This window comes from Mobula birostris, chromosome 5 (assembly GCF_030028105.1).
Source record: "Mobula birostris isolate sMobBir1 chromosome 5, sMobBir1.hap1, whole genome shotgun sequence".
In the NCBI taxonomy this organism is placed as follows: domain Eukaryota; kingdom Metazoa; phylum Chordata; class Chondrichthyes; order Myliobatiformes; family Myliobatidae; genus Mobula; species Mobula birostris.
This window is the reverse complement of record NC_092374.1, coordinates 172613359-172632082: the sequence shown is the minus strand read 5'-3', so window position 1 is coordinate 172632082 and position 18724 is coordinate 172613359. Positions and strand designations below refer to the sequence as shown.

The window sequence follows — 18724 nt, the reverse complement described above, 5'->3', positions numbered from 1 at the left end:
TCCCACAGTGTGACCCTCCCTCAGTACCACCCTCCCACAGAGTGACCCTCCCTCAGTACCACCCCTCCCACAGTGTGACCCTCCCTGTACCACACCTCCCACAGTGTGACCCTCCTTCAGAACCACCTTCCCACAGTGTGACCCTCCCTCAGTACCACCCCTCCCGCAGTGTGACCTTCCCTTTAGCTTGTCCATGGTTGGATTTGAGTCCAGGACCTCGGGCACAGATGGGAGGTGCATCACACGGAACCCCAAGGGACAGCACTCACGGAGGCCATTCAGCCCTGAGAGCCCATACTGGCTCCGCATCAGAGTGTCCATTGTCCCTGTAGGCATACTGGCCTCAGTTCCTGACCTTAGTAACCAGAGACCTGGGCTGTGATGGAACCCATTCATACAGAAAACTGCATTCCCCCCGCTGCTTAACCCGTGTCCGTCCTATCTCCAGGGAAGACCGGCTCTCCAGGATCCAAGGGGCACCCAGGTATTCCTGGTGATCCCGGACTGGCAGGGAAAGATGGGGACCCAGGATTACCAGGACAGCCAGGTAAGGATCTGCGGGAACACTGGGGTGGCTGGGCAGGATTCGTGTTGGCATTCATTGTTTTACTATTAATAGGAATATAACAGAGACATATTGAATTAAATGGAGCATTTTAAGAAACCTGTTCAAGAACTATTAATATTAATCTTTTAAAAAGACAATGGAAAAATAACATCATCTCTAAATAGTTTTGTTATTGTATTTCATATATAACTTAAGAAAGGTGAATGTAAAATTATAGGCTTTGATGCATATTTATTAAAAAAATCAAGGAAAGGAAGATTATTTAAAAAAACTTTACTCTCCCTGACACGTATGTTGCTGCAATAATGATGGTGAATATGTCATATCTGGTTTGTATTTGGTTGTTTGAGAGCTGGACATTTAGCACTAGTTTCATCAGTAAGTCTACTCCTGTAACTCAACGACCAAGTTCACCACTGAAAACAAGGCCACATGAATATTGATAGAGCACTAAACTACATTCTTGTATTTAACATATCTATCACTGAAAATCCAGTGTTCCCTCACAAATGACAGAAGAATAAAATAGAAGCAGAGCAGAGCCAGTGCCAATTGGCCTGATTGTTTACTATCCAGCTGTCGAGCTGATATGTACACCAGGTCTGCGAGGATTTCAAAACATATCATCCAACCACATATTCTCAGACCTGCCTAGCTGATGCCAAGTCAGCGTGAGATATTTCCTGCGAAAACATATCACTGTTTTTGGACTATTTAAAAACATTTGCTGCTTCATTCTGTAGCAAAGGTAATCATTATGTGCCTTTTTTTTATTGTGGGTGGGGTTTAAAAATCTGACAGATGGCACCGCATGCTGCATGCCATCAAAGTTTTTTGTGGGTGCCACCTTGGGCACATGTGCCACCCCTGCCCCACTGCACTACCAGCTGCATTCTCCAACCTGAAGCTGTGCATTCAGGCCTGGTCCCAGCATTAGCAAACTCCGGTCTGATTCCAAGGGTGTAGTGGACTCACCTGAGTGATAACACTGAGGATTCTGCATAAAGGAATGAGAACTCAGGGGCAGATCTTGGGGGTGGGGGAGTGGTGGAAGGAAAGGGAGAGGAGGCAAATAGAGGGAACAGGAGGAGAGCGAGCTGGACTGTTTCCCATGGCTATTCACTTCAGGATGCCCTGGTGGGTAGAGGGGTGACTGCGGTGGGAGGGGGGGAGGAGGGGTGGGGAGAGATAGGCAGTGTATGTGTCTCTGTCCCTGAGGACACAGACATCAGTTACCCAGCCCCCATCTGCAGGTCCTGGCTGGGGATGCAATGCAGAGGCGGTCCTGGGGGAGTGAAAGGAATAAAATACTGTCGAGCCGAAAGTGACTAGAATCTCTCTGGGACAGGGCCAGCGGGTGATCCTGGAGTCCCAGGAAAACCAGGAAGCACAGGTATCCCCGGAGAGAAAGGACAGATCGGAGAGATGGGCTTTCCAGGTAAGTATGTGCATTGACATCCACAGCCTGAGGTTCCCTCTGGGTCTCCGGTCATTGTGTATCGACTGTGGAATGCTCCCTCCTCGGTGTGACCTTCCCTCATCACCGTCCCTCTGGTTATTGTCCCTCCCACAATGTGACCCTCCCTCAGTACTGCTCCTCCCACAACGTGACCCTCCCTCGATATAACCCCTCCCCAGTATGATGCTCTCCCAGTACCACCGTGTCTACCATCCAGTCTCTGCGCAGGTTGGGGAGACTTTGAGATGGGGACCGTGCGAGGAGGGGAGCAGAGCTCCCGGGCTTCGGTGTGTTTGGACGCCGAGATCTTGACGCGCTGGCTTTCCCTTCCCAGGTGCCTCTGGCCCTCCCGGCCAGCCAGGCTCCCCAGGACAACGAGGAATGCCTGGATTCAGTGGGAGGACTGGTCAGAAAGGTGTCAAGGGAGACTCCGGCCCGCCGGGGTACGGGATCCCGGGTGAGCAGGGTCAGAAGGTGAGTATGGCAGGTGGCGTAAGAGAGCCATCAGATGGTTGCGAGGGAGAGTGGCCGACGTAGGCGTGAGCCCAGGGGAGCAATGGCCGTTGAACCTCTCCCAACCCTTTGCCCCCCCCAAGTCCCCGACGAGGGAGAGGAAACTCTACCCACAAGGCCGTCATCATTAGCCTCTTCCCCAGAGTGGAAGGGGCTAATTACACAGCAAATCGTCTGGTGGAGGACATGGGAGTGAGTACTGCTCCATGTTAGGGTGCCAGGCAGTGAACACAGCCCCAAGTGGGCATTCCACGGGGTGGCAGTAGGCTGGAATCTGAATGGCCTGGGGTCCTGTCCAGTCACCTCTGACTGGTTTCAATTGACTCCACTGGAACCAACCAGCACTGCACACTGGCACTGTCTGCTGTACCCAGGTTAACATTGGGCAAATCTAACCTCAGTGCCAACTCCAGAACTCCACTGTGGTAGAGAATCCCCACTGTCAGAATGGAGCACCTCACCATTCTTCTGCCCCTAACTCCAACCCAGCTTGACCTTCCAACCTCCACCCTCCCCTCCAAACCCCTCACCAACCTACCACCCCACCTCTAACCACTATCCTCACAAACACAGATAAGGGGCTGGTAGTGCTGAGCAAGCAGCGAGACTGCAGAAGGACTTAGACAGATAGGAGAATGGGAGGTGACAGATGGAATACTGTATGATCATGCACTTGGTAGAAGGAATGAAGCCATAGACTATTTTCTATACGGACAGCAAATACAGAAATCTGAGGTGCAAAGGTACTTGGGAGTCCTTGTGCAGGATTCCCTACAGGATAACTCGCAGGCTGAGTCGGTAGTCATCATCATCATCATCATGGGCCTCTTCTGGATGACATGGGCGACCATGGTCTACATGACCAAGATTATTCTTGGCAAATATTTCTGCAGAAGCGGTTTGCCAGTGCCTTCTTCTGGGCAGTGTCTTTACAAGGCAGTGACCCCAGCCATTATCAATACTCTTCAGAGATTGTCTGCCTGGGGCGCCAGAGGTTGCATAATCAGGAACTGTGACGTGCACCAGCTGCTCATACGACCATCCACCATCCGCCCCCACACATGGCTTCAAGTGACCCTGACTGGGAGGCTAAGCAGGTGCTACACTCTGCCCAAGGGTGATCTGCAGGCTAGCGGCAAGAAGGAGCACCCTACACCTTCTTTGGTAGAGATGTACATCTACCTCACCACCCAGTAGTCAGTATTAAGGAAGGCAAATGCAATGTTAGCCTTCATTTCCTGAGGACCAGAATATTCAAGCGTGGATGTAATGTTGAGGCTTCATAAGGGATTGGTCAGACCACACATGGAGTATTGTGAGCAGTTTTGGGATCCATACTTAGGAAATGATGTGCTGGCATTGGAGAGGGCCCAGAGGAAGTTTACAAGAATTATCCTGGAAATGAAAGGCTTAATATACTGTATTAGGAGTGTTTGATGTCACTGGACCTGCACCCATTGGAGTTCAGAAGAATGAGGGGAGATCTCACTGAAACCTACCTAATATTGAAGGGCCTTGATAGAGTGGACGTGGAGAGGGTGTTTGCAATCGTGGGGCAGTCTAGGACCAGAGGGCACAGCCTCAGAATAGAAGGGTGTTCCTTTAGAACAAAAATGAGAGGAATTTCTTTAGCCAGAGGGTGATAAATCTGTGGAAATCATTGCCACAGATGGCTGTGGAGTCCAAGTCATTGGGTATATTTAGTCAGGGGTTGGTAAATTCTTGTTAGTAAGAGTGTCAAAGATTATGGGAAGAAAGCAAAAGAATGGGATTGAAAGGAGTAATAAATCAGGCACGATCAAACGGTAAAGCAGACACAATATGTTGAATGGCCTAATACTGCTCCTATGTCCTATGGTGTCTCATCAACTGCTCCTTACAAAACCCCTCAACCTCTGACTCTCAACCCTCCACCCCCCTCAATAACCTCTGCACCCCCCTCACCAATCCTCTCTAACTTTCCCCCAAACCCCTCGATCTCCCTCTGACTCCCCTCTCTTCCCTGCAATACCCTCATCAATTTCCTCCACCATCTCCTCACCACCCACCTCCACTGCGCTCCATGATCTCCAACATTAATGTGGATGCCATTGACCGGATTCTGTTGTGTGTGCAGGGAGATCCAGGTTTGCCGGGTTTTCCAGGTGACCCCGGACCAATAGGCAATCCCGGTTTTCCGGGGTTGCCGGGTACACTGGGGCCGACAGGTCCAAAGGGGAGTCCAGGAGTGCCAGGAATCCCAGGTGAGCTAATGGCACGGTTGGGTGAAGTGACAGGTATGTGGCTCTGGATAGAGACGGGTCCTGACTGAGTGCCATCACTCCCCAGGTAATCCAGGACCACCCGGCACCAAAGGTGACGTTGGACCCATGGGTGAACCAGGCTTCGCCGGAAGCCCAGGACTACCAGGTAGGTCACCATATCGCCAGCCATTCTACCAGAACCTTCCTCCCATCTGTGCTGAATTACACACAGCTCCGAAGTAGGCCACTCTGGCCATCTCGTCCATGCCTATTCTTCCACCCTGACCCTGGTTCACTCTCCTCCCCGAGCTCTGGCTGTTGGCATGGTTTCTATTCCACTCTCCGACCTTGGTCCACTCTGCACCAAAGTGGAGTTAGACCATTGTTAGGATGAATGTTAGAACTGGTCTGTGAGTGAAATGGCTTCCTATTGTCCCTCAAGTAATCTCTCTGAAACAAAACAGCCTTAGAAAGATGGGGAGAGGTGACCCTCATACCTTGTCTCAGGACAAATGGTCCCAGGTGTACCTGCCTGGGAACTGATCAGGAATCAGATCACCTGACCCCACTTGTTACTCAGTTGACCCCAGTCAGGTGTGTAAGTACCCCGATCTCCATTCCTTCAGGAGAACTTCTCCTGCACAATCCAGGGCCTGGGAATGAGAATTGGTTCATGACCACCCATTCTCCTCTGGAACAATATGCACACAGATAGTTACCATAGTGGTCAATACAGAGTACCCCACAAGGAATTACTACAGGGGTGATCTTCCCCAGTGTGGATGGATAATTCCGGAAGAAAGAAGGATGCAATGTTGGGATCTACAAGGACTATCTTGCCGTGTCGCCAGTTCCCTCTCATTCATCCCATGTTTTGCTGCAGGTCCCACGGGGACTCCGGGAATCTCTGGGCTTCCTGGAGACAAAGGCTCACGAGGCCTCGATGGAATACCCGGTGTCATTGGGGAGAAAGGCAATCCAGGTAGGAGAGCACGGTGTAGGGTGTGGGTGTGTGCTCTGTTTGTGATCGGGCTGCTTTGCATTATTAAAGCTGAACAATGAATCAGACGGGCAGTCACAAAGGTTTGCCAGGTGGTCCTGCTGTGGCCAGGGCTTCCTGGTTGTCTGGATCTTAACAAGAGGTGAGGCCTCTGATGCCACATCCTCCTCCCCATCCCACCAGTTCTGTAAGCTGCCCACTGGAGATCCTGGTCATAGAGGCATAGAGCACCAGAGCACAGAAACAGGCTCTTTGACATATCTAGTCCACTCTGCCCAGTCCCATTGACCTGAACCTGGACCATAACCCTCCCATCCATGTACCTATCCAAAATTCTCTTCAATTAAACCCACATCCACCACTTCCACTGGCAATTTGTTCCACACTCTCACCTCCATCTGAGTGAAAAAGCACCCCCTCATGTTTCTCTTAAACTTTTCACCTTTCACCCTTCACCCTTAACCCATGATCTCCAGTTTTTGTCTCATTCAACCTCAATGGAAAAGGCCTGCTTGCAATTACCCTAATTATACCTTCAGAATTTTACATGTCTCTATCAAATCTACCCTCCCCCCCAACCCCATTCTCCTCCACTCCAGGAAATGAAGCCCAAGCCTGCTCAAACTCTCCCTGTAACCCAGGTTCTCAAGTCTCGGCAACATCCTTGAAAATTTTTTTTGTAGACTTTCAATCTGGTAGGGAGAGGCCTCCACCACTGACCCAAGTTGTTTCTCATGGTACATGCCAGGCACTGTGCTGGGCCTAGGGACTTTCTAAGGCTATCCTAGACCTAAGACCATAAAATATAGGAGCAGAATTAGGCCATGTGGCCCATTGAGTCTACTCTGACATTTTATCATGGTTGATCCAATTTTCCTCTCAGCCTCAGTCTCCTGTCTGCTCCCTATACCCCTTCGTGTCCTGATCAATCAGGGATCTATCAACCTCTGCCTTAAATAAATTTGAAGACTTGGCCTCCACAGCTGCCTGTGGCAAAGCATTTCACAGATTCACCACTCTCTGGCTAAAGAAATTCCTCCTCATCTCCATTCTAAAAGGACGCCCCTCTATTCTGAGGCCGTGTCCTCTGGTCTTAGACTCTGCCACCATAGGAAACATCATAATTAACTGAGCCGATGAAGAAACACCCACTCAAAAGTGCATTACTTGAAGAATGAAAGGTTGCAGAGGCACCTATGTCTTAGTGTGCACAATGTGCAAAAAAAGATGCTGCAACTGGGGAAGCTTGTCGTGAGAGGAACTGGACACGTCAGTGGGGAGGGACGTGGTTCATTATAATAATGAATCATTACACTCCAGTTTCCATTCGTGTGACCCATCTTTACACCACGTATGGGTGAGGCCACATCTAGGACGGAGGGTACACTGTTGGTCTCTGTATCTAAGGAAGCATGTTAATGCTTTGGAAGCAGTTCAGAAAGACCTTATCAATACAACAGAAATCAAAATATTACTGATGCTGGAAATCTGAAACAAAAACAGAAAAATGCTGGAAACATTGGACTAATTCCTGCAACAGAGGAAAGTGTCGAGCGACCAGGCACGTATCTGCACATTAGAAAACTGAGAAGGGACCTTGTAGAAACGTAGAAGCCTGTGGGGGGTGATAGCACAATGGCTGTGGGAAATGGTGTTTCCACTTGTGTGAGAATCTGGAACAAGGGGTCATGGTTTAAAACTTATGGTTACCAATTTAAGATGAGATGGGCATTTTTTTTTTTGTTTCAAAGTTATGTCTTTGGAACCCTCTTCCTTCCGAGGGCTGTGGAAGCAGGGTTAATGACCAACTTTACAATGGAGGAGGGTGGGCGTTTTGATAAGCAAGGGGGTGAAAGGTTCCCAGGTTGGACAGGGAGGGAGGACGGGTTGATTCATCTATATTTAAGTTAAGACCTGCTGCTCACATGAGAAAGAAAGTCCTGGAGAGGGTGCGTACACAAGTCAAGTACAAGCAGATGGACCAGCCTTCTTTCAGTTAGATGAATTCCTGTGAAATTAATGGGTTATCTTAGGAAGAAAACAGTCTCAAGTTTGGAGAATTCCTATTTCCACCTCCCAGGTCAGCTCCTTTATCCCAGCTCCCAAAAGCCACAACAGGCCTGTGTGCTGAAACCTTGTGCCTGGCTCTTACAATCCAGACAATGGACTATTAATAATGATGGCTGATCATCGTCGCAGTACAAACACCCGGCCGTAATCAGTCACCGCTGGCTTCTTACAGTACTGTAACACTCACAACACACTGGAGGAACTCAGCAGGTCGGGCAGCATCCGTGGAAACGATGAGTCGACATTTCGGGCCGGAACCCTTCGTCAGGACTGTAGAGGGAAGGGGCAGAGGTCCTATAAAGAAGGTGGGGGGAGGGCAGGAAGGAGAAGGCTGGTAGGTTCCAGGTGAAAAACCAGTAAGGGGAAAGATAAAGGGGTGGGGAAGGGAAAGCAGGGAGGTGATAGGCAGGAAAGGTGAAGAAGGAATAGGGGAAAACACAATGGGTAGTAGAAGGAGGTGGAACCATGAGGGAGGTGATAGGCAGCTGGGGGAGGGGGCAGAGTGAAACTGGGATAGGGGAAGGGAGGGGGAGGGAATTACCGGAAGTTGGAGAATTCTATGATCATACCAAGGGGCTGGAGACTACCTAGACGGTATATGAGGTGTTGCTCCTCCAATCTGAGCTTAGCCTCATCATGGCAGTAGAGGAGGCCATGTATGGACATATCTGAATGGGAATGGGAAGCAGAGTTGAAGTGGCTACCGGGAGATCCTGCCTGTTGTGGCAGACGGAGCGGAGGTGCTCGACAAAGCGGTCCCCCAATCTGCGTCGGGTTTCACCGATGTAGAGGAGGCCGCACCGGGAGCACCGGATGCAATAGATGACCCCAACAGACTCACAAGTGAAGTGTTGCCTCACCTGGAAGGACTGTTTGGGGCCCTGAATGGTGGCAAGAGAGGAGATGTAGGGACAGGTGTAGCACTTACACTTACAGGGATAAGTGCCAGGTGGGAGATCCGTGGGGAGGGACATGTGGATCAGGGTGTCGCGGAGGGACTGATCCCTGCGGAAGGCGGAGAGGGGTGGAGAGGGAAAGATGTGTTTAGTGGTGGGGTTCTGTTGAAGGTGGCGGAAGTTGCGGAGGATAATGTGCTGTGTCCGGAGGCTGGTGGGGTGGTAGGTGAGGACAAGGGGAACTCTGTCCCTGTTGTGGTTGTGGGAGGATGGGGTGAGGGCTGAAGTGTGGGAAATGGAGGAGATGCGGGTCAGGGCATCATTGATGATGGTAGAAGGGAAACCACGATCCGTAAAGAAAGAGGACATTTGAGATGTCCTGGAACAGAAAGCCTCAACCTGGGAGCAGATGCGGCAGAGACGGAGGAACTGGGAAAGGGAATGGCATTTTTGCATGTGGTGGGGTGGGAAGAGGTATAGTCGAGGTAGTTATGAGTCAGTGGGCTTGTAAAAGATGTCAGTGGACAGTCTGTCTCCAGAGATGGAGACCGAGAGATCGAGAAAGGGGAGAGAAGTGTCCGAGATAGACCAAGTGAATTTGAGGGCTGGGTGGAAGTTTGAAGTAAAGTCGATGAAATTAACGAGCTCAGCATGGGTGCAGGAAGCAGCACCAATGTAGTCGTCAATGTACTGAAGGAAAAGTTGGGGAGCAGTACCAGAATAGGTTTGGAGCACAGACTGTTCCACATAACCAACGAAGAGGCAGGCATAGCTAGGGCCCATGCGAGTTCCCATAGCTACACCCTTAGTCTGAAGAAAGTGGGAAGAGCCAAAAGAGAAGTTATTAAGTGTAAGAACCAGTTCCGCCAACCAGAGGAGGGTAGTGGTGGTGGGAAACTGGTGAGGTCTATTACCCAGAAAGTAGTGGAGGGCTTTGAGGCCTTCTTGATGGGGAATAGAGGTGTATAAGGATTGGACATCCATAGTGAAAATGAAGCGGTCGGGACCGGGGAACTGGAAGTTATTGAAGAGGTGGAGGGCATGAGATGTATCCCGGATGTAGGTGGGGAGGGACTGAACGATGGGTGACAAAATGGAGTACAGTACGGTAACGTATGCCTTTGTCTCACTCCACTCTGTGCCTGTTGTGAATTTCCAGGTCTACCGGGAAGAGACATGCATGGACAACCTGGACGTCCTGGCCCAAAGGGTAAGTGGAGCGTTTTACATAATTCACCTCTTTCAGCACTGGTACCACCTGCCTTTACTGGGTGGCATCTGACTTCTCACTCCATTTCCCTGGCATTCTCCAGGAGTTTCATGCTGTCTGCTTTCCTGCTGAGTGTCGAAGTCAATGTGGATCAGTGAGGTGACCATTTGCTGAGGTCAGAGCAGGAACCCCAGACAGGTCTCTCTTCATTCTGCCGATGTTGCTCTTGCAGAAAGATGAAGTCAGAGTTAGAATCAGAATTATTATAATTGTCATATGTCATTAAATTTGTTGTTTTGTGGCAGCTGTACAGTGCAATACACAAGAACAGATTAACAAAAGAAGTAAAAAAAAGAGATCCGATGGCAGAAGGGCAAAGCTGTCCCTAAAATGTTGAGTGTGTGTCCTCCCTGACAGCGGTAAAGAGAAGAAAGCATGTCCTGGCTGGTGACAGTCTTTAATGATAGATGCCACCTTCTTGAGGCCTTGTCCATTGAAGAGGACCTCAGTGGTGGGGAGACTAGTGTCTGTGATGGAGACGGCTGAGTTTCAGCCCCCTGCCGTGTTTTCCAATCCATCGCAGTGGTCCCTCCATACCAGAGAGTGGTGCAACTAGTTAGGATTCACTCCATGGGACATCTCTATTAATTTGCTGCAATCTTTGGTGAAATGCCAAATCTCCTCAAACTCCTGTTGAAATGTAGCTGTTGTCATGCCCTTTTTTTTTAAAGTAATTGCAATATGTTAGGCCCAGGATAGATCTTCAGAGATGTTGGCACCCGGGACCCTGAACCTGCTCACCCCTTGACCCCCCGATGAGGAGTGGGGCGTGTTCTCCCGGCTTCCCCTTCCTGAAGTCCACCATCAGTTCCCTGGTCTTGCCGACATTGAGCACAAGGTTGTTGCTGTAACACCACTCAACCAGCCGATCTGTCTCTTCAGTCCTGGTGAACGGACTCGGCCAAAACCGTAACTCTTTCATCCCCTCTGTAGGTGCTGCCTGACTTGATGAGTTCCTTCAGCAATTTGCATGTGCTGTCTCTTCAGAGAAGTGTCTACCTATAGTGGTCGCCTCACTACAGGAAGGATGTGGAAGCATTGGAAAGGGTACAGAGGAGATTTACCAGGATGCTGCCTGGTTTAGAGAGTACGCATTATGATCAGAGATTAAGGGAGCTCGGGCTTTACTCTTTGGAGAGAAGGAGGATGAGAGGAGACATGATAGAGGTGTACAAGATATTAAGAGGAATAGATAGAGTGGATAGCCAGCGCCTCTTCCCCAGGGCACCACTGCTCAATACAGGAGGACATGGCTTTAAGGTAAGGGGTGGGAAGTTCAAGGGGGATATTAGAGGAAGGTTTTTCACTCAGAGAGTGGTTGGTGTGTGGAATGTACTGCCTGAGTCAGTGGTGGAGGCAGATACATTAGTGAAATTTAAGAAACTACTAGACAGGTATATGGAGGAATTTAAGGTGGGGGATATATGGGAGGCAGGGTTTGAGGGACGGCACAACATTGTGGGCCAAAGGGCCTGTACTGTGCTGTACTATTCTATGTTCTATTAAACAGTTCCTTAAGCTGAGTCTGTTTAAAATTGCCATGAAATGGCAGCAAATTGAGCTTCAGCAATACTTGCTGAAGAGAATGGGGTCATTTCTCTGGATGGAGAATAGTTACCCAACACAAATGAATTGTTGAAATTAATCCCAGTTCCCAAGAGCACTCTGATCTCCTGGCATCATTTGCAATGGAATTGTCCAATCATCTCCCTTTTCTGCAGGGAATTCCAGCTACTTCCCACAGGGATTGTCCCCTCCCAGGGCTTTCAGCTGCTGGGCTAGGATGGGACCACCGCCAGTAAGGACTGCACCAGTGACTGTTCATTCTTGTCTCCATAGGTGTGAAAGGTGATATTGGCTTGCCAGGCTTCCCTGGGTCACCAGGAGTCCCAGGCAGGAAAGGAGAGAAGGGATATCCGGGCAGCCATGGTCTCCCAGGTAACCAGGGACCCCCTGGCCCACCGAACGTGGCTCTGGAGGGGCCGAAGGGAGAGAAAGGGACCCCGGGGACTCCAGGCCAACCAGGTAAGGAGGCTGCTGGCAGTTGCTGGGGAGATGAAGCTGACATTTCAGCAGCGTGGTGGGTTGGTGGGCCGGAGGAACCTGTTCCATGCCGTATCCCTAAATAAGTAACCTTACAGCAGGGAAAGAAGACATTCAGCCCATCGAGCCTGCTTTATCTGCTTGAGAGACTTTCTCATCAAGCCCCATCGCCTCTTTCTCCTCAGTGCTGCTGCTTTTCCCGTCTTCCACCTGTTCCCTTTGGAAGTTCCTCCTGGATGTGCTCGCACACACTTCTGGGCAGCACGCCCCAGTGCACCACACCACTCCACTCCCCTCCCCTCTGCACTGCTGCCAATTCCCCTCACTCCATGGCTTCTGGGCAGCCACCCTCCTGCCAAAGACATTTCCACTGGACATGAGCTAAGTCCATGTCTTTGATAAGGATTCTAAAAATCTCTCCGCACCAGCTAGTTCAGGAAGTTCCCATGACGCAAGGAGGTCACAGCCCCGAGTAACAATCCAAACCACAATCAGCAAATTCAATCTCAATGGTTTCTCGACACTTGTGACAAACATTTCCTTCCGAATTTCCTCAAACCAAAACCACAAAGGACGCGAGAGATGAGAGGTTATCTGCCTCGTGGCATATGTCAGCACTGATCCTGGAGACAAAACATCTCTCCTCTTCCTCAAAGATGATGATGGAGTCTTTTATCTTCATTCCAAATAAAGGGTGCTCCCCCCACAACAATGCTCCCTCACTACTGCCTCACCCACAGTGAGGTTGGGAGATAACTGAAGACCAGAGTTTCACTCCTCTTGTGTCGGGTGGCTTCACCTGTGCTTCACCTGTGGCCTTCCTTCGATTCCTTTCACTCACATCCTCCTCTCTTCCCTTGAATTCCTGCCTCCAAGACTGGAAGGAACACACTTCCTACTGGAGACTGGTGAAGGAATGGACTGCCACAGTGTCTGGGCAGAAGGGGAAGGAGATGATAGACCAAGAGCTGGTTCTGGTGTGGGTACCACCACAACTGTCTGACTCCCTCCTCGTCACTTCCATCAGGGTAAGCCCTGCCCCTTGGGTTTGCCAATGCTTTTACTTCCTCCGTGTTCCCTTTCCATGGCTTTCCCAGACCATAAACCCCTGTCCTGGGAACGCCATAGCCCGCCATAATGTGCTGTTGTTGAGCCTCTAGGCTAACGGTTATTGACTGCAGTTGGTCACACCTGAAACTAACATTGGTGCCACAAGAGCTGGCTGGGATCTTGTGAAGAAGGTGTAAAGAATGGTCTCTGTGTGGAGCTGGTGATCTCAACCAGAGGGGGAGGCTTGTGCAGATGGAAAGAGGTGACGAACACCTTGCTTTTACAGGCGTCCCTGGTTTACAAGGGCTGCCGGGAACAACAGGACTGACTGGGTCCAAAGGAGACAAAGGAGAGCTGGGGTCTCCTGGATTCCAAGGTTTTCCGGGGCCAAAGGGAGAGACAGGGATCCAAGGACCACCCGTAAGTCAATGTTACGCTGTTTAATCTATGCCCTGTACAGACAAGATCCAAGGGAGGCCAGGAGACTTTGGAGGATGGGAAGAGCAGAAGCGGATGGTAACAGGGGAGTTGGTGATAAGGGGATGAAGGAGCACAGAATGTAAGCCAGAGGGATCTTGGGCTACGTGCTCTGTGGAACTCAGTCTGTCAATTGTAATGGGACGGAAATAAATCAGATGCAGAGGAGCCCTTGTCCAAATCCATCATCCCGTCCAACTTGTTTTACACTGACAGCACTCCAATCCTTTGGATCTGGGCAGGGTAGAAACAGTTGGGTAAAACTCCCCCGGTCAGTGAATCATCTGCTAGCTACACAATTGGCCGATCAAAGGCAGCAAGACCCTTATCATCTGCTAATCAGCTGCAGCAGTTGGCTGACCTACTAGCCACAGTGAGCACTGACCTTTCCAACCCTCCTTCTCCCCATCACTGAATAACTCAGGATGCTGGTGAAGGGTCTGAGGAGACGCTGGAACGACGTTCAAGGGAAGCGACCTCAGGTTCTTGATCTAATTAATTACTGCTGGCTGAAATGGAAGTGGGGTCTCTGCAGTGTGAGTGAGTGTGGAATGGTGTTTCCACAGGGGATCGCTGGATACCCTGGAGCCACGGGACAAAAGGGAGACCCAGGACCTCATGGAGCTCCAGGCTTTGCAGGTTCGTTATTGATCTACTCAGTTAACTAGCTGTTGTCAAGGGCTGTTGCTGCCACTGAATGGAGTTTTGTGTATGAGCTGGAAGGGGGCCATGTGATAAGCAGAGGTCCAGTATACGGTCAGAGGCTTGGCCTGAGATGCAGTCTTTGCACCCACAGAGGTTCAAGGTTCCAGTTTATTTATCACGTGTACAGTGAAATGTTACATTTGCATTGACAACCAACGCAGCCGAGGCTTTGCTGCACATTTCGGCGCCAACATACTGAGCAGAACACAACGAAACGAGGCCTGTTCCTCCCTCCCACCCACACACATAGCCCTCCAACCCAGGACAGGCCGTTTCCTTCAGCCTCCGGCCTCCGCTGGACCCGGATTCGCACTCAAGCTCACAGACGTTAGGCCTTCTGACTACCCCAGTGGACTTGCAGACTCAGGAATACAGCCAACAGGCCTCAACTTCCAGACCTCTAATTCAACCCTCGGGCATCGATCCTCGATCCTCCACACTGGTCTCAGGATACATTGACAAGGAACACCAGGTCCTGAACTCTGGTCTTGCCAGCGACAGGGGCCCCAAACACCAGGCCTCAAACTCCCGAGATTGACAGGATCAGGGAAGAATCATGGGATCACGGTGGAAATTGAACCCCACAGACAAAATGCTGGAGGAACTCTGCAAGACAGGCAGCATCTATGTCGACATTTCAGCCCAACTCTCCTGATGTGTCGGAGCAAAACATTGCTATTTATTCCCCTCCGTCAATGCTGCCTGGCCTGCAGAGTTACTCCAGCTCAGGATTGTCATCATTTGCAGAATAGCTTGCAGCTGGGAATTGGGCCCATGTGATTGGCATCAGAGTGTCCCACTTCAGTGAGTCCTCACCTCTACCAATGTCCTGAGTACCTCAACCAATCAGCAGACTGGGATCAGACGCTGGGCACGGCTGTACAACCAATCAGCAGACTGGGATCAGACGCTGGGCACGGCTATACAACCAATCAGCAGACTGGGGTCAGACGCTGGGCGCGGCTGTACAACCAATCAGCAGACTGGGAACAGACGCTGGGCGCGGCTGTACAACCAATCAGCAGACTGGGATCAGACGCTGGGCACGGCTGTACAACCAATCAGCAGACTGGGATCAGACGCTGGGCACGGCTGTACAACCAATTAGCAGACTGGGGGGATCAGACGCTGGGCACGGCTGTACAACCAATTAACAGACTGGGGGGATCAGACACCGGGCATGGCTGTACAACCAATCAGCAGACTGGGATCAGACGCTGGGCACGGCTGTACAACCAATCAGCAGACTGGGAACAGACGCTGGGCGCGGCTGTACAACCAATCAGCAGACTGGGAACAGACGCTGGGCACGGCTGTACAACCAATCAGCAGACTGGGAACAGACGCTGGGCACGGCTGTACAATCGGCACTCGGCAGGATCACAGAGCCAACTCCAGCACCGGTTTCTGCTGCATTGCTGCTGGTCGCTGCCAGCCGCAGGGCAACGTTCAACCTGCAGACATCTGGCGTGAACGTGTCCCCTGTTCACCACTCCTCTCCTGAGCTGAGGGTTTACATCCTGTACTCAACAGCAAGCTGTGGGCTGGGCAGATAACCCCCAGAACCCAGCTTCTAATGTACACTGTGACCGGGCAGTCAATGGGCTCCTGTTCTCAACCCGGATCTTTTCCTGAACGTGGACAGTGAATTGCAAGGATGCTGGAAAGTTACACACAACTCCTGCGGCCTGTCAGAAGGATCTTCAGTGGTTAAGGAGAGGGACCCCTGGTGCACTAGGGCTGTGGGCTACATCCATGGCTCCCTGCCCAAGTACTCTCCAAATCACAGCTCTGTGATCCACACCAGCCAAAAACAGAGGCTTCATCTTCTTGACTGCCATTCGCATAAGGGGTATCAACAAGCTGAACCTGGCCTAGCAGGTGACCCCTCTCCTCAGGCTCTGGTAGACAATACTGACCTTCAGACTTTGTTGGATCCTGCTGTTTCTGTGATACAGATGCTCTTCAGAAGTCAAGAATGAGGCACAAGATTATGGGATTTTATTAAGAGTTACAAGAATGGAGATCAAAGAAAGAAGAGGCAAGAGAACTAAGAGAAGACAAAAGGCAAAACAGTCTTTTTGCCTTTTTGCACAGGAGTTGTCTGTAACTTTCCACAAACTCCTGACTTGAGATAACAAAATTCCAGTGATAACAATTAACCTGTAAAATAACCTGTTCAAGTGGCAAGACTCCAGCTGGGAAGTTCCTAGGAAAATACAGATCCAACTCTACCTTAATTACCGGAAAATTCACTAAACAAGGTTATTATATTAATACATAAATAAGAACAGTAAAGTTAGGCTACAAGAAAAATAACAAATCTCGACTCTAGTGGACAAACAAATGAAGGAAAGGGAAGCTAAGCTGATGGATCTAGATGGGAAAGCCAGGAGAAGGCATGGCGTGCTTGGGCCGAGTGGCCTGTGTTACCAGTTGTATCATTCTCACAAATATCTTTCCAGGGTTGAAAGGCTCATCAGGCCCCCCCGGATTACCCGGCACACAGGGTGACAGAGGACCACCGGGACAGCAAGGTAAGCCCCCCCAACTCCGCCATCCCCCCCCCCCGACCAACACACCTGCAACAGGGTGACAGAGGACCACCAGGACAGCAAGGTAAGCCCCATCCCCCTCTGACCAAAACACCTCCAACAGGGTGACAGAGGACCACCAGGACAGCAAGGTAAGCCCCCCCACACTCCGCCATCTCCCCCCCCCCACCCCCACCGACCAACACACCTCCAACACTCAATGTCAAGCCCTGTTCGGGACCCTCACACACTGACAAGTCCACTCACTATACGTTGCTTGATCGGCAGGCAATCCAGGACCCCCAGGACCTCGGGGACCAGTACAGATCGTGAAGGGACTCCCTGGGTTGCCCGGACCAGCAGGACAGGACGGAGGAAAGGGATTCCCTGGGCCTCCGGGAAGCAAAGGTGACACAGGTAAGAAGAGGGTGAGGCACTAGAAGAATATTAGTTGGGAGTCTGCCGGTAAAGGACTGCAGGTCACGGGAGAGGGCGTCACCTGCCATTCAGCCGACCCTTCGGCTGATCTCCACCTTTAACTTGGTCACCTGATATACAGCCCCTTTGAAATCTGTTCTCCTCAGTGTTAAATACCCTCCGCGTCTCAGGGCCAATGGCACCGAGGGTTCCGAGGATTCTCCTCCCGCTGAGTGAAGAAAGTGCTCCTCAGCTGTGCTAAATATTGACCCCTTACAAGCAGAGTGGCAGCAGGAAAGCAGCATTTGTCATCCAGACCCTTCCCTCTTCTCACTCGACCATCAGACAGGAGGAGCTGGAGCCTTAGGTCCCACACTAGCAGGTTCAGGAACAATTATCACCCTCCAACCATCAGGCTACTGAAGCAGCATCGATAACTTCACTCACCTCAACTCTGAATTGATTCCACTGCCTAGGGACTCTATGTCAAGGACTCTACAACTCACGTTCTCAGTATCATTTATTTATTTATTTCAACAATTTAGTGCATTGGCTGTTTGTCCGTCTTCATTATGTATCATTTTTTTCCCCATAAATTCAATTGTAGTTCTTTATTTTCTTGTAAATGTCTGTGTGTCAATGAATCTCATGGTAGTATATGGTGACGTATACTTTAATAACAAATTTACTTTGATAAGGATTCCCAACTCTGAGTGAAGAAATTTTAGATTATGAAGACACGTAGTCCTCTTTTATTGTCATTTAGTAATGCATGTATTAAGAAATGATACAATATTTCCTCCGGTGTGATATCACGAAAACACAGGATAGACCAAGACTGAAAAAACTAACAAAACCACATAACATATAGTTACAAACAGTGTAACAATACCATAACTTGATGAAGAAGTCCATGAGCACAGTAAAGTTTGAAGTCTCTCAAATGTCCCACATCTCACGCAGACGGGAGAAGGAAGAAAAACTCTCCCTGCCATGCCGACCACAATCCGACTCTGAGTCATCCGAAAACTTCGACCTCTGATCAGCTCTCCGACACCGAGTACTGAGCGCCATCTCTGTCCGAACGATTCGACCTCCTTCTCAGTCGCCAAAACCAGGCAAGGCCGGGGATTTTGAGGCCTACCCTCCAAAAGATTCCTGACCTCGCAGTAATGACAGCAGCGAACGGGCATTTCAGAAATTTCTCCAGATGTTCCTCTGTGCTTTCACGTCCATTCTCCATCAAATCAGAATTGTCCACGGCCCCTATTTAACAGATACAATATCGTTTTTCACCGGAGGGCTGCGCACGCGCAGGCGTGCCGCCATCTTCTCCTCCCACCTCAGCGGTTGTAAATATGGACCCCTTACCCTGAGATTGGCCCCCTGGCCCAAGGAAACAACCTTTCAATGTCCACCCTCTCCTTCCATTGCGTCCCAAAGAGTCACAGACACATCCAGCATGAAAGCTGGCTGTCC

The 18724-nt window shown here is 50.4% G+C and overlaps 1 protein-coding gene across 1 annotated transcript in view; it reads left to right on the top strand.

The window, feature by feature from the left end:
• Positions 1-18724, top strand: part of LOC140198045 (uncharacterized) — a 127858-nt gene that overhangs the window by 98734 nt on the left and 10400 nt on the right. Inside the window, exons 35-46 of the mRNA XM_072258886.1 lie at positions 449-547; positions 1917-2006; positions 2362-2501; positions 4657-4783; positions 4869-4949; positions 5667-5765; positions 9909-9959; positions 11859-12044; positions 13399-13532; positions 14156-14228; positions 16760-16831; positions 17117-17245. Coding sequence (XP_072114987.1) covers positions 449-547; positions 1917-2006; positions 2362-2501; positions 4657-4783; positions 4869-4949; positions 5667-5765; positions 9909-9959; positions 11859-12044; positions 13399-13532; positions 14156-14228; positions 16760-16831; positions 17117-17245 — 1281 coding nt within the window. The remainder of the gene's footprint in view (positions 1-448; positions 548-1916; positions 2007-2361; positions 2502-4656; positions 4784-4868; positions 4950-5666; positions 5766-9908; positions 9960-11858; positions 12045-13398; positions 13533-14155; positions 14229-16759; positions 16832-17116; positions 17246-18724) is intronic.